The sequence below is a fragment of the Neolamprologus multifasciatus genome, chromosome 15, assembly GCF_963576455.1.
Source record: "Neolamprologus multifasciatus chromosome 15, fNeoMul1.2, whole genome shotgun sequence".
In the NCBI taxonomy this organism is placed as follows: Eukaryota; Metazoa; Chordata; class Actinopteri; order Cichliformes; family Cichlidae; genus Neolamprologus; species Neolamprologus multifasciatus.
The window spans coordinates 5,201,504-5,220,464 of record NC_140453.1 but is presented as its reverse complement, the minus strand read 5'-3'; the positions used below and the strand labels follow the sequence as shown (position 1 = coordinate 5,220,464).

At 43.0% G+C, this 18,961-nt stretch overlaps 1 protein-coding gene across 3 annotated transcripts; it reads right to left on the bottom strand.

Annotated features, from left to right (window-relative positions):
• Positions 1–7,630: 7,630 nt before the first annotated feature.
• Positions 7,631–12,309, bottom strand: LOC146501378 (homeobox protein OTX2-like). 3 transcript variants are annotated; one of them, XM_085132675.1, is made up of 4 exons: positions 12,000–12,309; positions 9,544–9,641; positions 9,145–9,296; positions 7,631–8,742 (listed from the first exon to the last, which is right to left on the bottom strand). In XM_085132675.1, the coding sequence occupies exons 2-4, from the start codon at positions 9,638–9,640 to the stop codon at positions 8,116–8,118; spliced, it is 876 nt and encodes a 291-aa protein (XP_084988801.1). In that variant the 5' UTR covers position 9,641; positions 12,000–12,309; the 3' UTR covers positions 7,631–8,115. The 3 variants fall into 3 exon arrangements, with proteins under 3 accessions (XP_084988801.1, XP_084988802.1, XP_084988800.1); XM_085132676.1 differs by lacking the exon at positions 12,000–12,309 and adding an exon at positions 10,932–11,403; XM_085132674.1 differs by lacking the exon at positions 12,000–12,309 and having other exon boundaries at positions 9,544–10,721.
• Positions 12,310–18,961: the final 6,652 nt, after the last annotated feature.

Sequence of the window (18,961 nt, the reverse complement as noted above, 5' to 3'; positions counted from 1 at the left end):
ATGGCCACTTTTGGGCTTCTGGCTGATTTTTTGCAGTTTGGTTTCTCTTTATTACGTCACTAGTGACAGTTTTTCATTCATGTGCATGTTTTTCTAAATCGTAACGCTGAAAGTACCTTAACACCAAACACCTTTAATAAGCCATCATAATATGTCTGTCATGATGCAATGAAGCTCAAACCTTTTTCGTTACTGGGCGAGTTGTTGGTTATTTTATGTTGCACTTGCATGGTATTGCAGGACTCAGATTTGACAGAACGTTTACATTTGATACAGCACAGGTTTAGCTATTCTAAAGTTGCTGACAAAACTTCAGAGAGACCCGAGACACACTGCCAACAGATTTCTTTGGTTTTGTTAAGCAGTGAAGATGTGAAAGAGCTGGTAGTGAACGCATCAGGCTACAACTAAAAAGGCATTGTTCATACGGGAAAAGGCCCTCTGAGTAATCTTTCAGTGGCTTTTTTGATGTATGCGGTCCTCAGACAACACAGATAAACTGCTTATGGTGCTTATGTGTGTTGTTATTCACAGTGATGTTGTGTTTGGGCACTTTTCTTTACTGGGATTGTCTGATGGTTTCTCCTTGTTGACCCTGCAAAGAAAAGCAGGACAGTTGATATAGAGATTGACAGACCACGTGACTTTCGTGCATTGCATGCCGGTAACTCGTGGCAAAACAATCCAAGCACCGCAAAACGTTCATTCTCCGGTTCCAATACCTTCTTGCTTTTTCTTTGCCCCCCAAAAAAGTTATGTACAAAACGAAGGAGAACAATGCCGGACCGTACAAAGACAGACTTGATGAAAAGTCAAAGAAAAGATACGAGGAAAAAATCAAAGGAGTGAAAGGGTTAGACCCTTACGAGCACACAGAGTGGACAAAATACGTTAGCGTGCTGCCCAACTTTCGGTTCTTGGAGTGAGTGCATACACTCATGAAGTTTAGTAACTTCAGGTCACTGCAACAAGCCCAGGTACACTTTACCGATGGTTGGGTACAGGACCATGAAATGCACCGTGTAGAACGAAAGGCCATCGTACGTATCATTTACCAGTCTCACAAATCGTCTTCATAAATACACATTCGTTAACCGTTTATTAATAGGACCTTTGAGCTCAACGGTAATTAATTAGTAGTGGAAATAATTTCTGGTTCGCATTACAGAAATGTAGCAGTGACAATAATATTGTATGCTGTAATCGTACTGGGCAATTAGTGATACAAAAAACCTGTTTTATCCTGTGAATAAAAGTATACGTTTTTGTCAATGTACCAGGGTGTGGGTCATAACAGAGGTGGTAAAACATCATTAAAAGCCACCAAAGTTCAGCGATTGGTGCCATAAGCCTCCAACAGACACATAGAATAAATGAATCAGTAGGCATCAGTCAACGTATTCATGCTGTAAATGTTATCTTCCACATCACGTCCAGCATTACCATACCACAAACGATGAAAATATTGAAGTTGCTAAAAGCAATTAGCAGTGATACTGTCTGGTGTGTGTGTGTGTGTCCTTTGTTAGCTGGAGGCATATTTGTGTTTGCGTATCTCCATTGTGACGCGTGTAATCCGCATGCTCTCAAATCCAGAGCAGGTGGCCAGGCGTTTGGCGGCCGTGGGGGCACGCAGGGGGCACGCTCCTCCTGCTCTCTCTCACACACACAAACACACACACGAACATCCACAAACGTAACACATATACAATCGCTCTGCACTGTGTGCTTTTTATATATTATCACAGGGTAGAGGAAACCTATAGAAACACACCTGCATTGGTCACCTTATACCTAGTGCCCACAAATACATACACACACACCCCATTGGATGTTTTCTAAGGGGTGAGAGACCTCTGTGGGAAAGCACGTGCCAGCATTTCCTGTCGAGCCCTCCCTGGCCACCTCCTGCTTGTGTAGGGAGAACAGACACGCTCATCTCCAGGAGCTCTGTTGACGCCCTGAACAGGTGAGCCGAGTCAGGGCGGGGCAGGGAGTGAGGCATCTGTCGGCAAACTGTGCATCCTTCCTCCTTTACTGTCATAGTGCGCCACTTTGTTGAGATGACTTTTACTGAGATCAGCAGGACCTTTTTTTATTTTTTTTTTTATTTGTCAAATGAAGTTTGTCTTAAACGATTTGTTTAAATAAGTTGGTTCATTCATCACCTCGTGTTTAACTGTTGTATTTTTAACTGGTAACATGAAATCTCTTTGAGGTGTATTTCAGTCACAAGTTTGCTTTAAACTATGATGTGCATTCATAAATGGAATGCTACAAAGGACTGGTAAACATATCATGGAATACCAGTATATGACAGCCTCCCCACAACCCCAAATTGGGAATGCAGTTAGGAAGATGCCAGTTTCCATTGAACTTTTTGCGTATGCACTCACCCGGCCTCCTCTTCACTGGCATTTCGGTGTGCTTCGAGTGAAGCTTCCTTGACGGAGCTTCACTCGTTCATCTGTTTGCGTCAAACGCTTTTAGCTGCAGCTCATGGATGTAAATTTGTCCATTAAATGCATGTAATCTGTCATTAAAACATCTCTTTTTTTCCTCTTATAAGGAGATTTATGTTTTTTTCCAGCTAATGGTCTGTGTCCATGAGCGCAGAAGTGCTTTGTTGGCTGGATGTCCACTGTGGACATAATCCATGGTGGTGTGTGCTAAAGGCACATGGATGCTTTGAAAACAAACAAATAAAAAAAAGAAAGAAAGAACGAAACATTAGCTCGGCATTACTTTAATGTATAGCACTAAATCTCTAATGGCAATTCGTTCCTTTACATATGCTGGATTTTCTTTAAACCTGTAATCAGCTTTGTGTTTTATGTGTGTTTTTATGGTGTTTCATGGAATGACATGTCGCAGCGTTATGAATGTTTCTGGCTCACATGTGTAACGCTGGCCATGTGGTGGAGACTCCCAGCTCAGGCCAAAGGCCAACACTACATATTTTGCTAACATTTTTGTTGCATTTTGTATCAGGCTCAGGTCTCGAGAATCAGTTAATTCTGCATAAATTGAGTTATCATAGGGTCAGATTAATGTACAGACGTATCTGATAGATTTCTGTTTTTTATTATTTATTTTACAGGATTCCTTTAAAAGGAGTTTAGAGTTTAAAGCCTGTTTGCATGCAGAAATACATAGATTTCAGTCTGACAGTGGACAACACCGCTGCTCACAAAGCAGTGAAAATAAATGCTTGTTTGTAAAAGTAATTCGAGGAGACGGCATCAAATTAGAAACCTGCACAGAGAGGGCCCCGATTAAAATACCAAAACAGCATCAACAGAAGGTGAAAGCAGCTATTAATATTAGAAGGACACTCAGGAGGTCCGGTAGGCGTGCGTTTTATCCAGCGAATTTTGTCATAAACTGGAAAAAAGCCAAATAAGCATACTGATTATGAGGGAGGGCACTTATGCGTAGGTGGGCAGCAGTGTGTTATTGGCAGCATCTGCTCGTGTCCCTGTTAACTGTGAGGAACGTGGATGGCATCTTCAGAAAACATATAGAAAAATGTGTTAAGTAAACTAAAATGAGGGCAAAAACGAGGATGTTAAACCAATGTGAAATCCACTGAATGTATTTAAATAAAGTTGCTGACGAATTCCATTTAAGGCTGCTTTGTGCTCTACTTCAGCCTTTTTTAAGGGGGAGCTGTCAAACCGTATATTTATTTAACAGCTATGGTTACAAGATACTTTTAAGATTAAGATTTTAAACTAAAAAAATACAACGAGCGCATTAAACACCTTTTTGGCTTTCAGCTGACAACCATTGTCATACTTATGATGCCTTTAAGAGCAGCCTTTCTCCTTTTTCTTCTTCTGTGGTTTTACAGGCAGCTTAAAGAGTTAAAAACTGTCCAGTTTTATTTTTCTCTGACCCTTTAATCGCTTCTTGGATTTATTCTAGATTAAATCTAAGCTTTATATATAGTGTGCTGTAACCTATCTCTGCTTTAGCCCTCTATAGTGTTAAACAGCAGTATTAACTGTCTAATCATGGTAAATTAACAATCGTGGAGGTCACATTCTGCAGAACGAGCTCACATTTTGCTCAAAACACTTATAATGTTCTTTAACGCTCTTCTGGTAAAGTCTTTTTATTGTTGTGGCAGTATGCTGGCTGAAGTGCAGAGTCAAAGCACCACTGCTGAGCTTTTTTCTAGCAGGAACAACAGCGGCATTTACAGTTAAAGCAGCTCAAGAGACAGTAGCAGCGAGCATTTACACCAGAATGACACGAGGTGCAAATGAAAGCAAATTTAAAACGAGGTCTGCTTTAAAGTGAGCTCCTAGTTGAGTGTTCTGCCACGCTTTAAGTCCCATTAAAGCAACACATGGCGACATTTAGCGTGTGTGTGCATCCGATAGAATTTAGTCTAATCTTATCAAATTGTGTAATCCACGAGATGAAATCACTCTAAACGTTACATGGATTAACGTGGATAGAAAAGGTCACGAAGTGTTAACACTCTTTTAGTACTTTTTGAACCATTTAGCATATTTCTCAACCGCCAGTCTGACGACAGCACAGAAACACTATTGTTTCATTCATTTAAATGAGATTCCATGAGTGCTGTTGTTGCGGATGAATTATGTATGTGTTGCTGTGCTGATATGTGATAGACATTGCCTCCCTGGGAATGTAGGACACATACTTATGCATAACAATAGTTTTCGGTTATGTTCTCACCGACTGGCCGTTCATCTCGAAAAATATTCTTTTCTTTTTACGAGAAAGTCTGTTCAGTGTGCTTACATTATTTGTTGTAGAAGGAAGCAGGTCCATATCTCAAAACAGACGGTTACTGTATTCAAATGTAGAGGAGGGTCACCCCAATATTTTTACTGGCTACTTTATTGTTGTATGTCATACGTCTGCCAGGAACACCCTGCAGCTGCACTGGAGGTTTAAAATCAATCAGACAGGCCACTTTTGATAAACTGAACATTGTTTTTTAATATTTAGTGTTATAATATTTCTCTTTACAGTCTGCAAGGGGCATTTGGGTCTGTTACCAAGAGGGGTCAATCAAAATAGCACATCTTTTTTATGCATGTGCTAATGAACTGATACAGACTCTGTCATGACCAGATCATCATCATCATCAGTGTCTTCTTTCTTTTTTTACAGTGTGTGTAATTACACTGTTATAATAAAATAATATCCACTCTGCTCTTTACTTAACCTAAAGTAAACTGATATAGTACCAAATAGGCTACGTTATTGGTCAATTTAAAAAAATAAAAGTCTGTAATGACGTCAGTGTCTCAGAAAGCTAATGAAATTGGAACTTTTTTCCTCCCATGTGAAATTTATGTGATATCCTGTTAAATAAGCCCGTATTTCTAAAGGTGTGTTGTGGCACTTCGGGCTACTTTTGTGTCCTTCTCTCGTTACGTTTTGTCACCATCAACAGGAGTTAATAGTTGTTTGTGTGCCCGCTCCGTCGCCGCTGTGAAGTAGGATCGAGACGCACGTCCACTCGGATCTTCTCTTCGCCGGCGGGGAAACCCGGAAATCCCTGGCCGAGATGAAGTGGTGCCGCTTGGGGAAAGCCCTGCCTCGGGGCGAGGGTCGACAAAATGTGCGGGCTTCTCAGCCAAGAAGAGGCTCTTTTTATTATTATTATTCTTAAACATCCTCAAATGCGATGAGAGGATTAATGAAGCGCGTCTGCCCGGCCCATATGTCCTCTTTAGTGCCGTTTGTGCGTAATTAAAACCGAATGGATACTCTGGGCCCCCTCCCCGTTGCCCCCCTCGCTGCAGGAAGACTGACTTACTGCTTTTTTGCTAACATTTATTATAAAACCTGTTGGAGTTTTGACACTGATGTGACCGGTAAAAATAAAAATCCAGACTGCGATTTATTAGGAACAGGTTTTTGCACTGATTTATATTGTTTTTTTGTTTGTTTTTTTATCCGAGAACTGATCAGGAGCTCAACTCTTTATAGATACGTGGATTGAATTATATTGAGACCTCAGTTTCGGTATTTTTCTCCATAAATTATAATCAACATTTCTCATATTATTTTTTGTCCCTATTCATATAAATAATTTTATTCTTCCTCAACTCATCATTTCCCAGCTGTTCTACATTTTTAATAATATCTATTATTTATCTTACGAATGTCGTCTGCATTTAGGTTTTAGAGCCTGTGCTAATTTCAAGCCTTTTGTCTTTACAAACGATCTGATTAAAACACGGAAGCTTTAAAGTGTTACAGGTATTTAAAATAAATAGATAAGAGAAATGTCATTCCTATCGTGCGCTCAAAAGGCTGCAGCCACATTTGTTCCTCTGCGGAAGCATAATTGCGCATCAATTAGTGCTAATTGGGGGTCAACTGAATAATACAAAACCCTTCAGTGGCAGCAAAAAGCCACAGATTTCAATGAAGCTTCTGACATCTCGTGTCACATCCTAATTAGAGGAGTGACACCAGCCTTCCTATGATTTAATCCACGCACGGGCTCCCTCTTCCTTAAACCCCAAAGCGGCTGGCTATAGGGGTAAGACCACTATACACAAACCAGTATGTCAGCAACTGCACATGATGCTGGCTGTGATAACACCGCACTGAGAGTGAATACTTCATCAGGGACCAAGGAAAGCATAAAAGCGTTTGTGGGTAAATATGATTTTCGAAATGAGTCATGTGTGCTCTCTAAACACAGTCTTTAAAGAAAAGCCTCCAGAGTTTGGGCCTACAACATATCCAATTAGAGAAAACTACTTTTTCCCCTTTTTCTTCATTTCCAAGGAAGGGAAGTTTTTTATTGTGTTATTTGTTTTTGCACTGGCGTTTCAGCGGATGATCACACACACCCTCCGAGCCAAACTGATGTTTAACGGACCATTTTGCGCACAACCTGTCTTTAAGCTCGTGTTTGCCCCTGGACTCTTGAGCAAGCACAGCCCGTGTCACATTTCTCCGTGTGAACGGGCCAGTGGCGCGCGTCAATGAAAATGTTGGGATTACCCGCTTTCACGAGACGGGATTAACATAGCTCTGTCATAATTCAAATTCCTCCTTGCCCGGGTAGTTGTGACAGACACGGTGAACTGTGTAGGCAGCTGTGATCAGCAGTAAGAAACCACAATTCAGATAATTAACTGCAAACGATGGCATTCATGTCTGAACTGAATAAACGGAGGCGATAGAATACTGTGGTTTTTTCTCGATGAAACACGTGATAAAAGAAGAAAGAAACACAAGAAATGGATCAGATGGATGCACAAGTGCAGCCGAGGTGGATCAGTTGAAGTTGTTTTTATTGGGATTTTAGTGTGTTCGTTTGTTGCCCCCCACCCCCGCCCTTTACAGCTCGAGTGAAATCCCTCACTGCTTGCTTCATTAATCGTGCACTCCCTATTTTATTTAACTAATATCTCCTTATAATAATTTATCAACAACACCCGAGACATTAAAAAAAAAACTATCAAATTCACAGCTGACTCGTGGCACACGGGTTTTGCGCAAAGCGCAATTGCATACAGGTTGTACAAAAAAACACAGACACAAGGGAAAAATAAACACATCAGGGATTTTATGCTCACACGCACATGGACTGATTGTCTCGTAACTTCCACATATTTTCTCATAAATTAAATAGTGCATCCAGGTTCATGTTCAGAGCTGCTCTCACTCACAGCGCAAGCTCACGTTTTCCTGCGCAGCGCTTTCATCAGAGGGGCTCTTCAGCGATCCAGCAAAATGAATAATAAAAACAAAAAAAGGACAAGAAGGGAGTCTTTAAGTAGCTAAGGAGAAAACATGGCCTGTCCTTCAAACTCAACCAAGTTAGGATTCGGATCTTTCGATCTCTTGATCCCTTTCCTCACTTTTGGTTAACAAATTTGTTCCGTTCCTTTGATCAAAGTTAAGAAGTCCGTGTATTTTTAATAAGTTAGCCCAACACGCGAGACAGCCGCCCGCCAGTCCTCGTCTATGCTTTGCCCCGAGGTAGAAGTTAGGGCCTGTGGTCATGTGTGAGGGGGGGAAACGCCACACTTGCCTCTCCAAACCTTGGGCTTTAATTTGCCTGTACAGTCTGCAGTTAACGACAGCTGTCCGTTTATTTTGTACCCCTCACAACACTTGGAATTTCCACGCTGATTGGTCTTTGTAATCCAGACAGTCCGCGTTGAAATTGAGCTTCCACGAGGAGGCTGTTTGGTCCTTGTAGTCCAGGCAGTCTGCAGAGCCACTGAACCCGAGCCCCGCTGGTCCATACGCCGAGGAGGAGAGGGACGACGCCGGGCTCAAGTGGCTAGACACCCCGTTGCTGCTCATGGGGCTCATGGCAGAGCCTGCGGCGGAGAGCTGGTGGTGCATGGGCGAAAGGTAGGAGCTGCAGTCCATCCCCGTGAAGTAGGACGAGGAGCCCGTGTAACCCTGGTTGTAGCCCGTCGCCTGGGTGTAAGTCATGGGGTACGAGCGCTGCATGCAGGAGGAGGCGGAGGTAGACAGTGGGTCTGAGAGCGGGGAGATGGAAGCAGGGCTCCAGATGGACACGGGAGCCGCACTGCTGCTCACAGCCGGGACTGAGGTGCTCGAAGGCGGCGTGAACTGGCCGCTGGCTCCGCTCTCTGAGCTGGCCTCTCGGACTGGCGAGCCTTTCTTTTTCACCGGCCTGCTGACAGCCTTGTTCTGCACGCCAGTCTGGGTTTGCTGGGCCTGCTGGCGATGTTTGGCCCGTCGGTTTTTAAACCACACCTGAGAGAGAGAATTACTGGGATTATTATAGGTATCATTTTCTTTTAAATGCAATAATGAAAAATAATGTTAAAATAAATAAAGAATTCACACATTAAAATATTGAACACGTAACCGCAGTGGGGTAAATACAAAATGAGCTGTTTTTCTCATTATCTCACTTCCCTGTAGGAGTAGTATGGGCCATAATTAAATAGAAATGCGAGGAAAAAAAATATAGCCTATTTTAGAATTACAAGTGAGCACATTCCCAGTGGGAATAAATGAGGAAGTAATAATACAGTCTCAGAGGTGTTGTTGTCAACCTCTCCTGTGAATGGAGAGCCTCTCTCACCTCTCACTGACACAATTACCAAATATCGACCTCCTTCGGCAGGCTCGCGCTATCAGCTCATGACTTACTTGCACTCTGGATTCAGGCAGGTTGATCTTTAAGGCCACCTCCTCTCTCATGAAGATGTCCGGGTACCGAGTCTTGTTGAACAGATTCTCCAGCACGTCGAGCTGGGCCCGAGTGAAGGTCGTCCTCTCCCTTCTCTGTTTGCGGGGGGTTCCTGATAAGAAATGGGGAGAAAAACAGCGATTATTGGCACATCCTGACTTTTAGCACGATTTGAATCCAGCAACTTCTCACCTAGAAATGTCGCCTGTTCCGTATCCTCACCTGAGCATTAAATACAACTATCAGCGTTTTCAGCTGAGATAACTCAGCATTCTGTTAAATGTTTTAAACCTGCTGGACACCTTAAGAGACAGTTTTTTTTTATCGTGAAGTGGTTGCGGGCTTACAGGGTATATTACCTTGGTATCCCACGGAAGGATGCAGCAGGTCCACTCCTGAGGTAGATAAGCTCAGTCCGTTCATCGTGTAGGGCGGTTGCTTCAAATAGGACATCATGCTGAGTGTCGGTCAAAGGAGCACCAATGGAAAGAAATAAGAAAAATATCTCAGAAGAGAGGGTTGTTTTTATTTTTTATTTTAAATCCGGTCGCGTCTCTGTTTACTGAGTCAAGTCGTCCAGGCGAATCTGAAGTGAGACATAACCATTTTCGCCCTCTTTCTTTCTTTTTAAAGTGAGTTCTTGAAATCAGTCCGCTAATTTTTACGCGCTCCGTGCGCAGAGCTCCGGGTTTAAAGAAGTGGGCGTCCTCTTAAACTGGCAGTGCTCTTAAAGCCAAGTGGAGACCCCCAGCTGTCCGTACCAGACTGAAGATGCTCTGTCTGGCTGACAGGCGTTTACGCCATCAACCCCCCCATACGCAGTGCCTCCCCTCTCCTCACACACACACACACTGCTACTATAGCCCCGCCCCACACACCTCCCTCCAACTCCCCACCCCTGAAACACACTCCGCTCCTCCTCTACTAGTACCCACCGAAAACAAAACATTGTCGTTAAAATGCGCGCACACACTGGGCCCCAACCGGGCTCACAATTAGCATAGACCCACAGGTTGGGCGAAGCTAAATAGACAGCTGATTGGGGGACATTTGCAGAGACAAAGCCCAGTGTTGACCGATAAGTAATGCTGATAACAAAAGCCTTCAGGGAACAAACAAAAGATGCCAGCGCTGCAAACTGAGCAGCTCATTCAAACACAACCGAGCACCTTTACTTCTTTATACCGGCCCTTTGTTTGTTTCCATTAAAAACCTCCCTGAGCATTCAAATGTAACGACATTAAAATACGAAGGACAGATGATTTGAAACACGGACACATTTACCCCAAAGTGAAGGTTGAAACTCCTCCTTGGAGTATGGACACACACACACACACACACCCTCTTTCCTTAATGAATCGCTCCCGGTAATTCGATTTGGAAAGGTGAGACTATCGAAACGTGTTGATTAGAGAGGAGGACTTAATCTAAACAAACAAAGAGATAGCCTTCTCTGTTGATGGTCAATCATTTTAGAGGAGGTCAATTTTACGAGCAAAACAACAACAACAACAACAACAACCCCCCCCCCTCCAATAAAAAAAATAGCATTTTAATTTCAACCTCACGTGGAAGCTATTTAAAAAAATATTTTAGGCATTCAAAAAAAACCTCTTAAATTGCACAAATAAATACAAACATAAAAATACATTAAATACATTAAAAATCGAATAAAGAAAAAAAAAGAAAAAACATTTTGCATTATGTGACAGTTTTACTTCGAGGGTCTTGTTAAAGACATACTTACTCTTTGATCAGATGATAAGCACCCCTTAATATTTTATTAATTGCTAATATATTGGGCTAACTCCCGCAGATATCTGCAGCCGGTCCGAGGCCTCTCGTTTCCACTTACACCTGTAGAATAAGTTTTACAAGTTTTACGAGGACTCGGGGCGCTCCTCTCTATAAAGCCGGACCCCTCGTTTTTATACAGCCAACATAACGGCCACTCCTGTGCTCAATCTGTCGCTTTATTTCAACCCCGTTCAATAATAAATACCCTGCCTGGATATTTAATTATTATTGGCTGGTATTTTTTTTTTCCTCCCCTTTTTCTTCCTTCTGTAAGAAATTAACGAGATAATCCGGACGGCACGCGCTGGCCTGATTACAGGACGCCAGCCACGACTCCGCATTCAGGCTTCCTTAATTTTCTGCGTCACGAAAATAAAACAAAGACTGGCATTGTATTTATCAGACCAGCTGACTGCCAGACACCCCCCCTCCCCATTACCCCCAAACCCCATCACAACCAGCCGCACAACTCACTTTCCCAAACTGACAAACGCTCATGTGGGCCTCTGTTGTTGTTATTATTATTATTATTGAACAAAGTTTTTTTAATGCACTGCTATAACAGAAAAAAACAAATCAGGCAGGTTGTAATTAAAGCTGTAATATATAATAATAATAATAATTATTATTATTATTATTGTTATTGTTGTTGTTGTTATTATTCTAAATAATCTGAGGGGCTTTCCCCCTGAATAAGATACAAAAAACGAACTGATTTCGATGTGTTTAAGCTTAATTCTATCCAAGGCTTCTACTGAAACGTCCACAAGTTGCGGACTGCTCCACAGTCCCGCTATTCCTCGGCTCACTGCGTCTTTGCTTCAGGCGTGCAGCCCGGCAGAGGCAAGACAGGGAAAAAAGTTTCCCCCTGAACACGCCTCCTCAATTATCTCCCTGTAGGCTAGCTTCATGGCAAGCAGCTCCCAGTGGCTTTCATCGTCAATTAAATAATAATAATAATTAAAAAAAAAAATAGAGTCAATCAAAATTAACGGCGGAAGTTAAATGGGCCACTTACTTCAGTTGTTAGGCGCTCGGTTTTTGGTCATGGGCCCGTGAAGGATTTATGTGCCTGCGGTAAACCTTTGGATGTGGATAATACCGAGAGATGCTCGGTATTTATGCTGAAAGAACGTGTGTGAGAGGGAGAGAGAGAGGAAGGAAGGAAGAGATGGAGGGGGCGAAGAATTTTAGCAGCCAATGGAAATGAGACAAAATATGATGGGCAGGGGGGTATCAAAAGATGCAGCTGGAGAAAAGTGGCCTATTGCTGGCTCAGAAGCATCGCTGATGCCCAGCAAAGGGAATTAAAAAAATAATGTAATTACATATACGTCGATATAGGTAAAATATGGCATGGTATTTATGGGCTAAGGTGTGTTGCCATCAGTGCTGTGACCATCAAATATTACAATAAACCAGCTGTGCTATTATGACACAATTATAGTAGATGGATTGACATGGAGGCTGAAGACAAAATATAAAAAATAAGAAAAACACAAATAATAATAATAATAATAATAATAATAATAATAATTTCGGAGAGATCTGTTGTTGTTTCATTCTGTGTAACCCCATGAAGAACATATAAAGAAAAAATAAATGTAAATGTTGGTTGAAACTTTGCGCCCCCACTCCCTACAGTCAAATCCTGAGCAATGTGTGTGCTTAAAAAAATTCTGTGGTTGTAGGAAGGAGGTGCAGGTTGCATTTCGGGATTAGATTACCACTAAAGCTAATCCCTCTATGCTCTTTTCTTTTCGCTCATCTGTTGTGCTCGGGCTTAATCCCGGATCCCAGTTCGGTTTGGATTAAAAAAAAAAAAAAATCATCAGTTTCCGACAAAACTTTGGCCTCCTCATCCCTAAATGAATGCTTTGATTGATGCTCCCAAACAAACAGCAGGTTAGACAACTAATTAGGAGTCTATGTGCCAGATGAACAGACTGCGAGGCTGCTGGGTTGTTAGACAAGCCTGAAATCAATAAGGCCTGCACTCTGTGTGCTGCTACAGCAAATCTCAGCACCATTCGTGTCAATTCCTTGCATAAAGGCTTTAAAATCAATCAATCAATAAATAAATAAAACTGTGATTTTACCCTTCTTTTTTCTTTTTTTTATAAAGTGCCTACTTTGGTCATTTCTGGATCTTTCCAAACCTCTATATAGCCTTTACAGTTTCACTGCAGGCCGTGGAGTTTTCCCATTTTCTGCCTTCACGGATGCACGCTAAAACAAACAGCCTCACCGGGCTTAAATATCTGGTCTCCTTGTTGTCCCACAGCGATGTTCTTGGCTCACGCAGAGTCCTTTCATCTTCAGCTCTGATATATAATTCATCGGAAAATATCTAACAGCCCTGGGGAGCGTTTCAGCTAAACGGAGCCGTGGTTGTTAAAAGGTGAAGTCGCTTGTTAATGTCTGTGGCAATATGCCCTCCCCTGTCTCCCGGCGAATCGACGCAGTCACGGTTTCTCCTGCTGTTAGGGAGACGAATTGAAGGCTAAGAATCGTGGGACTGCAACGCTGCTCTCTCTCAGAGTGTACTGGATAACGCTGGCATGAGGGAAGTATGTTGAGCTGCTGCCACTTCTCTTTTCCAGCACCCATTTGTTTGTTCCTTGTACATCAGGGGTGACAGACTTTAAATATTAAACATTTGTTTAAAAATATCATAATCACAATCTAATGAAAGAGTTTGATCTCTAATTTATGGGGTATAAATGGGGGTAAATGTAACATTTACATGATGTAAACACAATATACCAAATTGTATCGCTTCATGGATTAATATTTTTAATCTTTATTTCCTCTGACTACCTCTCACTTCAGTGGTCTAGGCCTAAATCAAGGTCAAATCAATGACTTGGCCCACTCTGTCAATCCCATCTGTTACACACTGATGGGGGGGGGAAACTATATTGGACATTATCGTGATTTTTTTTTTTCTTTTGCCATCTGCACCTGACAATGATAAATTTATTGATAGGCATTGTGGAAGAAGCCATACATGTATTGATGATTACAAGAAGACAAACCGAGCGTCCCTCGATATTTAACTATTGTATTAACAGAAGGCTCTGCTCAGCAGCTGAACAACGGAGACAAAAACCTTCTTATCCTGTGAGGGGGAGCTGTTTTCCAGCAACTCAAATGTGAAGTCACACTGGCAAAAAAAAAAAAAGTCTATAGAGCTTTTTGTGTCTTATTGGTTGGGAGAGAAAAATGTTTGCTCCCCAACCGGTTGGTAAATAGTTGCTAGAGGTTGCTGGCTGTTGCCAGGTAAAATTGGCACCAAAGATGCCGCTACATCAAAAACCTCCTTATGATTGCTTTGCTGAGGTCACTCGTAGTTTGCATGGAAGATGCTGGGTTGTCTGCAAACATTGGCCAACTGCTAGCCGAGTGGTTGTACGACTTACAGGATGCAAACAAGAGACAAACTTTACTACTGCTCAGCTAGTAGTTAGCAAAAGATTTGCAGAGTGACTACAGCTAGGTACTAGTGACCAAAGGAATTGCTATTAGACATTTGCCCCCCCAGTAAGAGAATACACATAGCCACTGATCAGACTTTAGGCCTTTGGGACTGTTTTAGGCAGCTGATTTCCCAGAAACTACCATCAACCTCTAACAAGCACTTGCCAGCTGATCAGGGAGCACACATGTGTCCCTAGCAAACAGTGGTTGATAGATGGTAGAGAACCAATCTCCATGCCTGGGGACTTATTGCCATGCTCAGATTTACATGACAAAATCCAATTATCGCAACAACACATTAAATAAAATAGCAAATTTTAACACCTTTAAATGCTAGCGTGGTTTGGCTACACGTACTTTTCCGGTGAAATGACTTTTTGGAGATTCTTCTTTGATAGTTTGGTGTCAGTGCCGTACTTCATATTGCACCTGCAGCACAGTATTACCATTTCCCCATTATAGTCCACTGCCTCATGGCTGTCATAGCTAATATCACATCATATTCATGCCCTTCATTGAGATACATCCACCACTTGTGGTTTCCCCATGGGAGAGTTGAATGCCTAGTGCCTGCTGGTACCTCGTTAACCTCCCACGGCCTGTGGCTATAGTGTTAGCCAAACTGAGAGGCCTCATACCTGGGTATTGGTCAGCAGGGACTGGCCCCAGGAGCCCAGGACCCCCCACCGGTTGAGGGGAGGGAGGCAGGCGGGACAGAGGAGGGCCAAACAAAAACACAACCTGGCATCCCCACGGCAAACAGCCCACCTACTGACAGCCAGCATCTGGGCCACAGCACACAGCCTTCTCTATTCACATTCTGATGATGGCAAATAGTGAGCAGCGAACACACAATGCAGCCTAACACACAAATTCAAGCCTTTAGCAGAATGAAACTGGTGCTGGTAATTGGTTTTAGCTCCTGGCTATGGTTTTGGTTTGTTTTGCTTCTATAATAGGTAAACTGTTACATCATCTTTAGCTATGACACGTGAAGTTTTCCTGTAAGATTGTCCCAGAAATATACAGGTGAAGCTCTTTATGAGGTCAACTAAATGCTTTGAAAGCACGCATTCAAAAGATTAAAGTGCATGTGGAGAGCAAAGTTCGGAAACTGCTCGATAGAAAGAGACTGGGGAGAGAGAGTGGCAGAGAGAAATGAGGAGGAGGAGTGTAAAGTTAATCCAGTCTGAATTGATGGGCCCGGCTGCGGGAGTGACACTGAAAACAGTTTTTCTTTTCTTTCTTTTCTCTGCAAATTTGCTCTCCCCTCTCCCTCTTTCTTTGCTTCCTCCCGTGCCTCTCGCTATTTTTCTGCCTTCTTATCCTTTTTAATTAGAGGGGCTATTCTGCTGCACAGAGGACCTTAATCCCCAACTGACCAACAATGTAAAAAGCCAGCCTTTGAACAGCCGACCTGCACCCCTCTCTGTCCCCAAATTCCCCACCACCACTGCCGCCGTCACCACCAATCATTGCACTACCGCTGCCACTCCACCGCTGCCACTGTTGGGAAAAAAAGCAGCCTTCCCCCCCTCACCACCATCTCCAGCTTTTCCAACATCTTGGACAAAGCTCTCGAGGAGCCACTGCAAAGAGAACTTGTCTGAAAGAGCATTTCAATATCCGCCAAGGTTTTTTGAAAGAGCGCTGGTTGGGACAAAAACCAAGGTCAAATGGCAGGTGACTTTCTTTGAATGAGTTATCAAAATAACCAAGCACAATTTGAAGTGCGCAGAAAAGAGCTCGAGGTTCCCAAGGAAGCTGTGTTTAGCTAGTTTACGGATACAATATGACAAAGCGCATACACGCACGCTTACAAAACGCATTTTCCTCGCCATGTTGAGGTTTAATTGGAGAAAATATTTTGAAAATAAGCTGTTAGATGGCACAGAAGCTGGAAGTGGGTCCTGCAAATTCCCCCACTGGGTCTCATTTCCATATGTATATGGATCTCTAGATGGAGTCCATTAACAAACCCCTGTTGTCTTGTTAGATGATTATATGTGGCCATTATCAGCAAACTACTTAGTGAATGAGATAATAAATCAGAGGGTCACAAGGGGGAGAACTTAATAAAGGCCTCGGGTGAATAAATCATTGGAGATAGCAACACTTTACCTGAACACGACCAATCATGTGTATCAACAACACGTTCTCACTCCCAAAGCCTAACATTTTGCGCTAGGTGACAAATCGTCAACATATTACGTTTTCAGCTACCCACCACGTTCCTAAATGATGACCTCGGAAAAATGAGGAAATATGAGAACCGTATGGACACATGTTCGCTCTTTTTCTTCAAATCACTTAGAAACACGCTATTTAACATCTTCAAAGTCCTGGTTATGGTCAGGAAAAAGGTTACGGTTAGGGCTAGGGATAAGGTTAGGTTTAGGGCTGGAATACAGGGCTGGAACGTCTATTACCGCGGGAGCGTCATTGCACTGGATTTCATACAATAACCCGCCGCGTACCATAAGAACGCCGAAGGTCTCCTTTCGCGTTCTTCAAGAACGCCGCAGGACATGACAAAACGTCGGCATGTTACGCCTCGGGAGTGAGAACCGGCTGGTATCAACCTGGTGCCCTCCCACTCCCAAAGCCCACCTCTTTATTAACTGAATGTAGTCCAAATATTTAAACCTTATAATGTCAATGTCACAGGAAAACACCAACTTAGCCTAAAAGTAATTGAAATAACTTCTCTGTAATTTTGCTCAAGCTGATTTTCTGTCAACTTTTTGCCAACATAGCAGTCTGACAAATTGCCACTGGAGCACAATAACAGTCCTCGTGCTTTCAACCCTGCTCCGCGTGCGAGTGATGGGAAAAATGAATTTCCTTTCACCGCTGACTACCGCACTTTTCTATTTTTTAAACATTTTTTTGCATCGGGCATGCTGGCTCGACACTGTTTCACACAGAGACAGGCCAGCCAAACCTTCTGCCTGGCTAATCACAGGCCCAATATTTCCATAGCAGGCAATTAGCATCTTGCTTTTATGTGTGAAATGGCTGAGGCGACGAAGGAGTGAGTCGGGGAGAGAGGCACAGTAAAAAACAGAGAAAGAATAAAAGAGCAATTAAGATGTTGGGTGAGCGGAGGACAGAGACAGGCAGTCTGCTGCCGTGTGATTTGAGGCTTGCAGGCCTGGTAATTAGCCCTTCATTGTGAGATAATGGACTTGGCCAATCTTCCTGGTTCCTCGAGCTGCCCGGCTCGACTCGACCCACGGAAGGTCAAAGGGCACAATGTGCAGCTTGGCTCCTATATCTTTGTGTCTAGCCTGTACTTGTGTGTATGTAGTGCGCGCGTGCTACTGGTGCTCGCGTCGTCTAAGATGATAAAGTTCAAGCAAGAAGAGCGAAGCACAAAAGAAAAGTGTTTGCATTCACATAAATTAATAATCTCTCCAAATCTGCAAAGCATTCTGGATAAGCAGCCTTCAGGGGGAAAGTGTGCCAGTGAAAGGCAGGGGCCAGCTTGGAGGCACTGGAGTCATCACTCTCCCAGCCTATCGCGCCTTTCTCCAGCCATCTTTAGAAAAGCGGTAATCTGTGAACCCTGAATCATAAGCTTTGGTAAATCTATGTAATACGGGTAATTCGATGAAGCAGTATTTTTCCTGGTGAGAGGCAAAATCCTGTTGACTATTCAAGGATTGAATCATCCAACAGTAATGCCATTAGACCAGAGCAGCGGATTCCTCGGAAAATGCTGTTTAATTGCCAGTAACCAGCCATTGTTTGATGACGGGTAAACACTAGCCGGGGGTGTTGGGAGGAAAGGGGGGGCTTTGGGGTTGGTGTGGTGGCGAGGGATGAAGCGTGTGAAAAAGATGGCCCCTTCGCCTTCAGCCAATCGCCACCGAGAGACAGGTTTACTCGGGCCCGATGAAGCCGCGCTGCGAAAGTGGCAGCGGCACTGGCTTAACTAAAGTCTTCAAGAGTCTGAACGCAGAGTAACCCTTTCCTTTTAATACCGGATTTGCTCAACAATACCATTTAAGGGGGTGTCTATTCAAGACAGACATTTTTTTTTTGAGTGGCGAGGTTTTTAAGGATCAGACCTTGCTGCTCACGTTTATTAGCGCAGGACTCCGCAGCTCAGGGATTGTCGGTGGTTGTAATCGTCGTTGCGGTTTATCCATGTTTGTGTTTGGCTTTTACGTATATACACCGTGACACTAAGACCCCGTTCTTGCTCGGGAAATCTTTAAGAACAATACCCCTACCTACACCCAGACATTTATCCTAAGCCCCACTTATTCCAGCTTTTTAACAATAAAAACTGATATTAACTGTCCAAGTCAGCATGAACTGATCTAAAGCTACCAGAGTGCTTTTTTTTCTTCTTTCTTTTACTAGCTAATCCAATTCTCACCACATAGGCACTTTTTTTTTATGAGAATTTGAACATTTGAGGTGCATTGTTGTCCCTCCCCGCTTTCAGGCCTGTCCTGGAGGAGGCAGATTGGAAGTGAGAGGTGTGGCGGC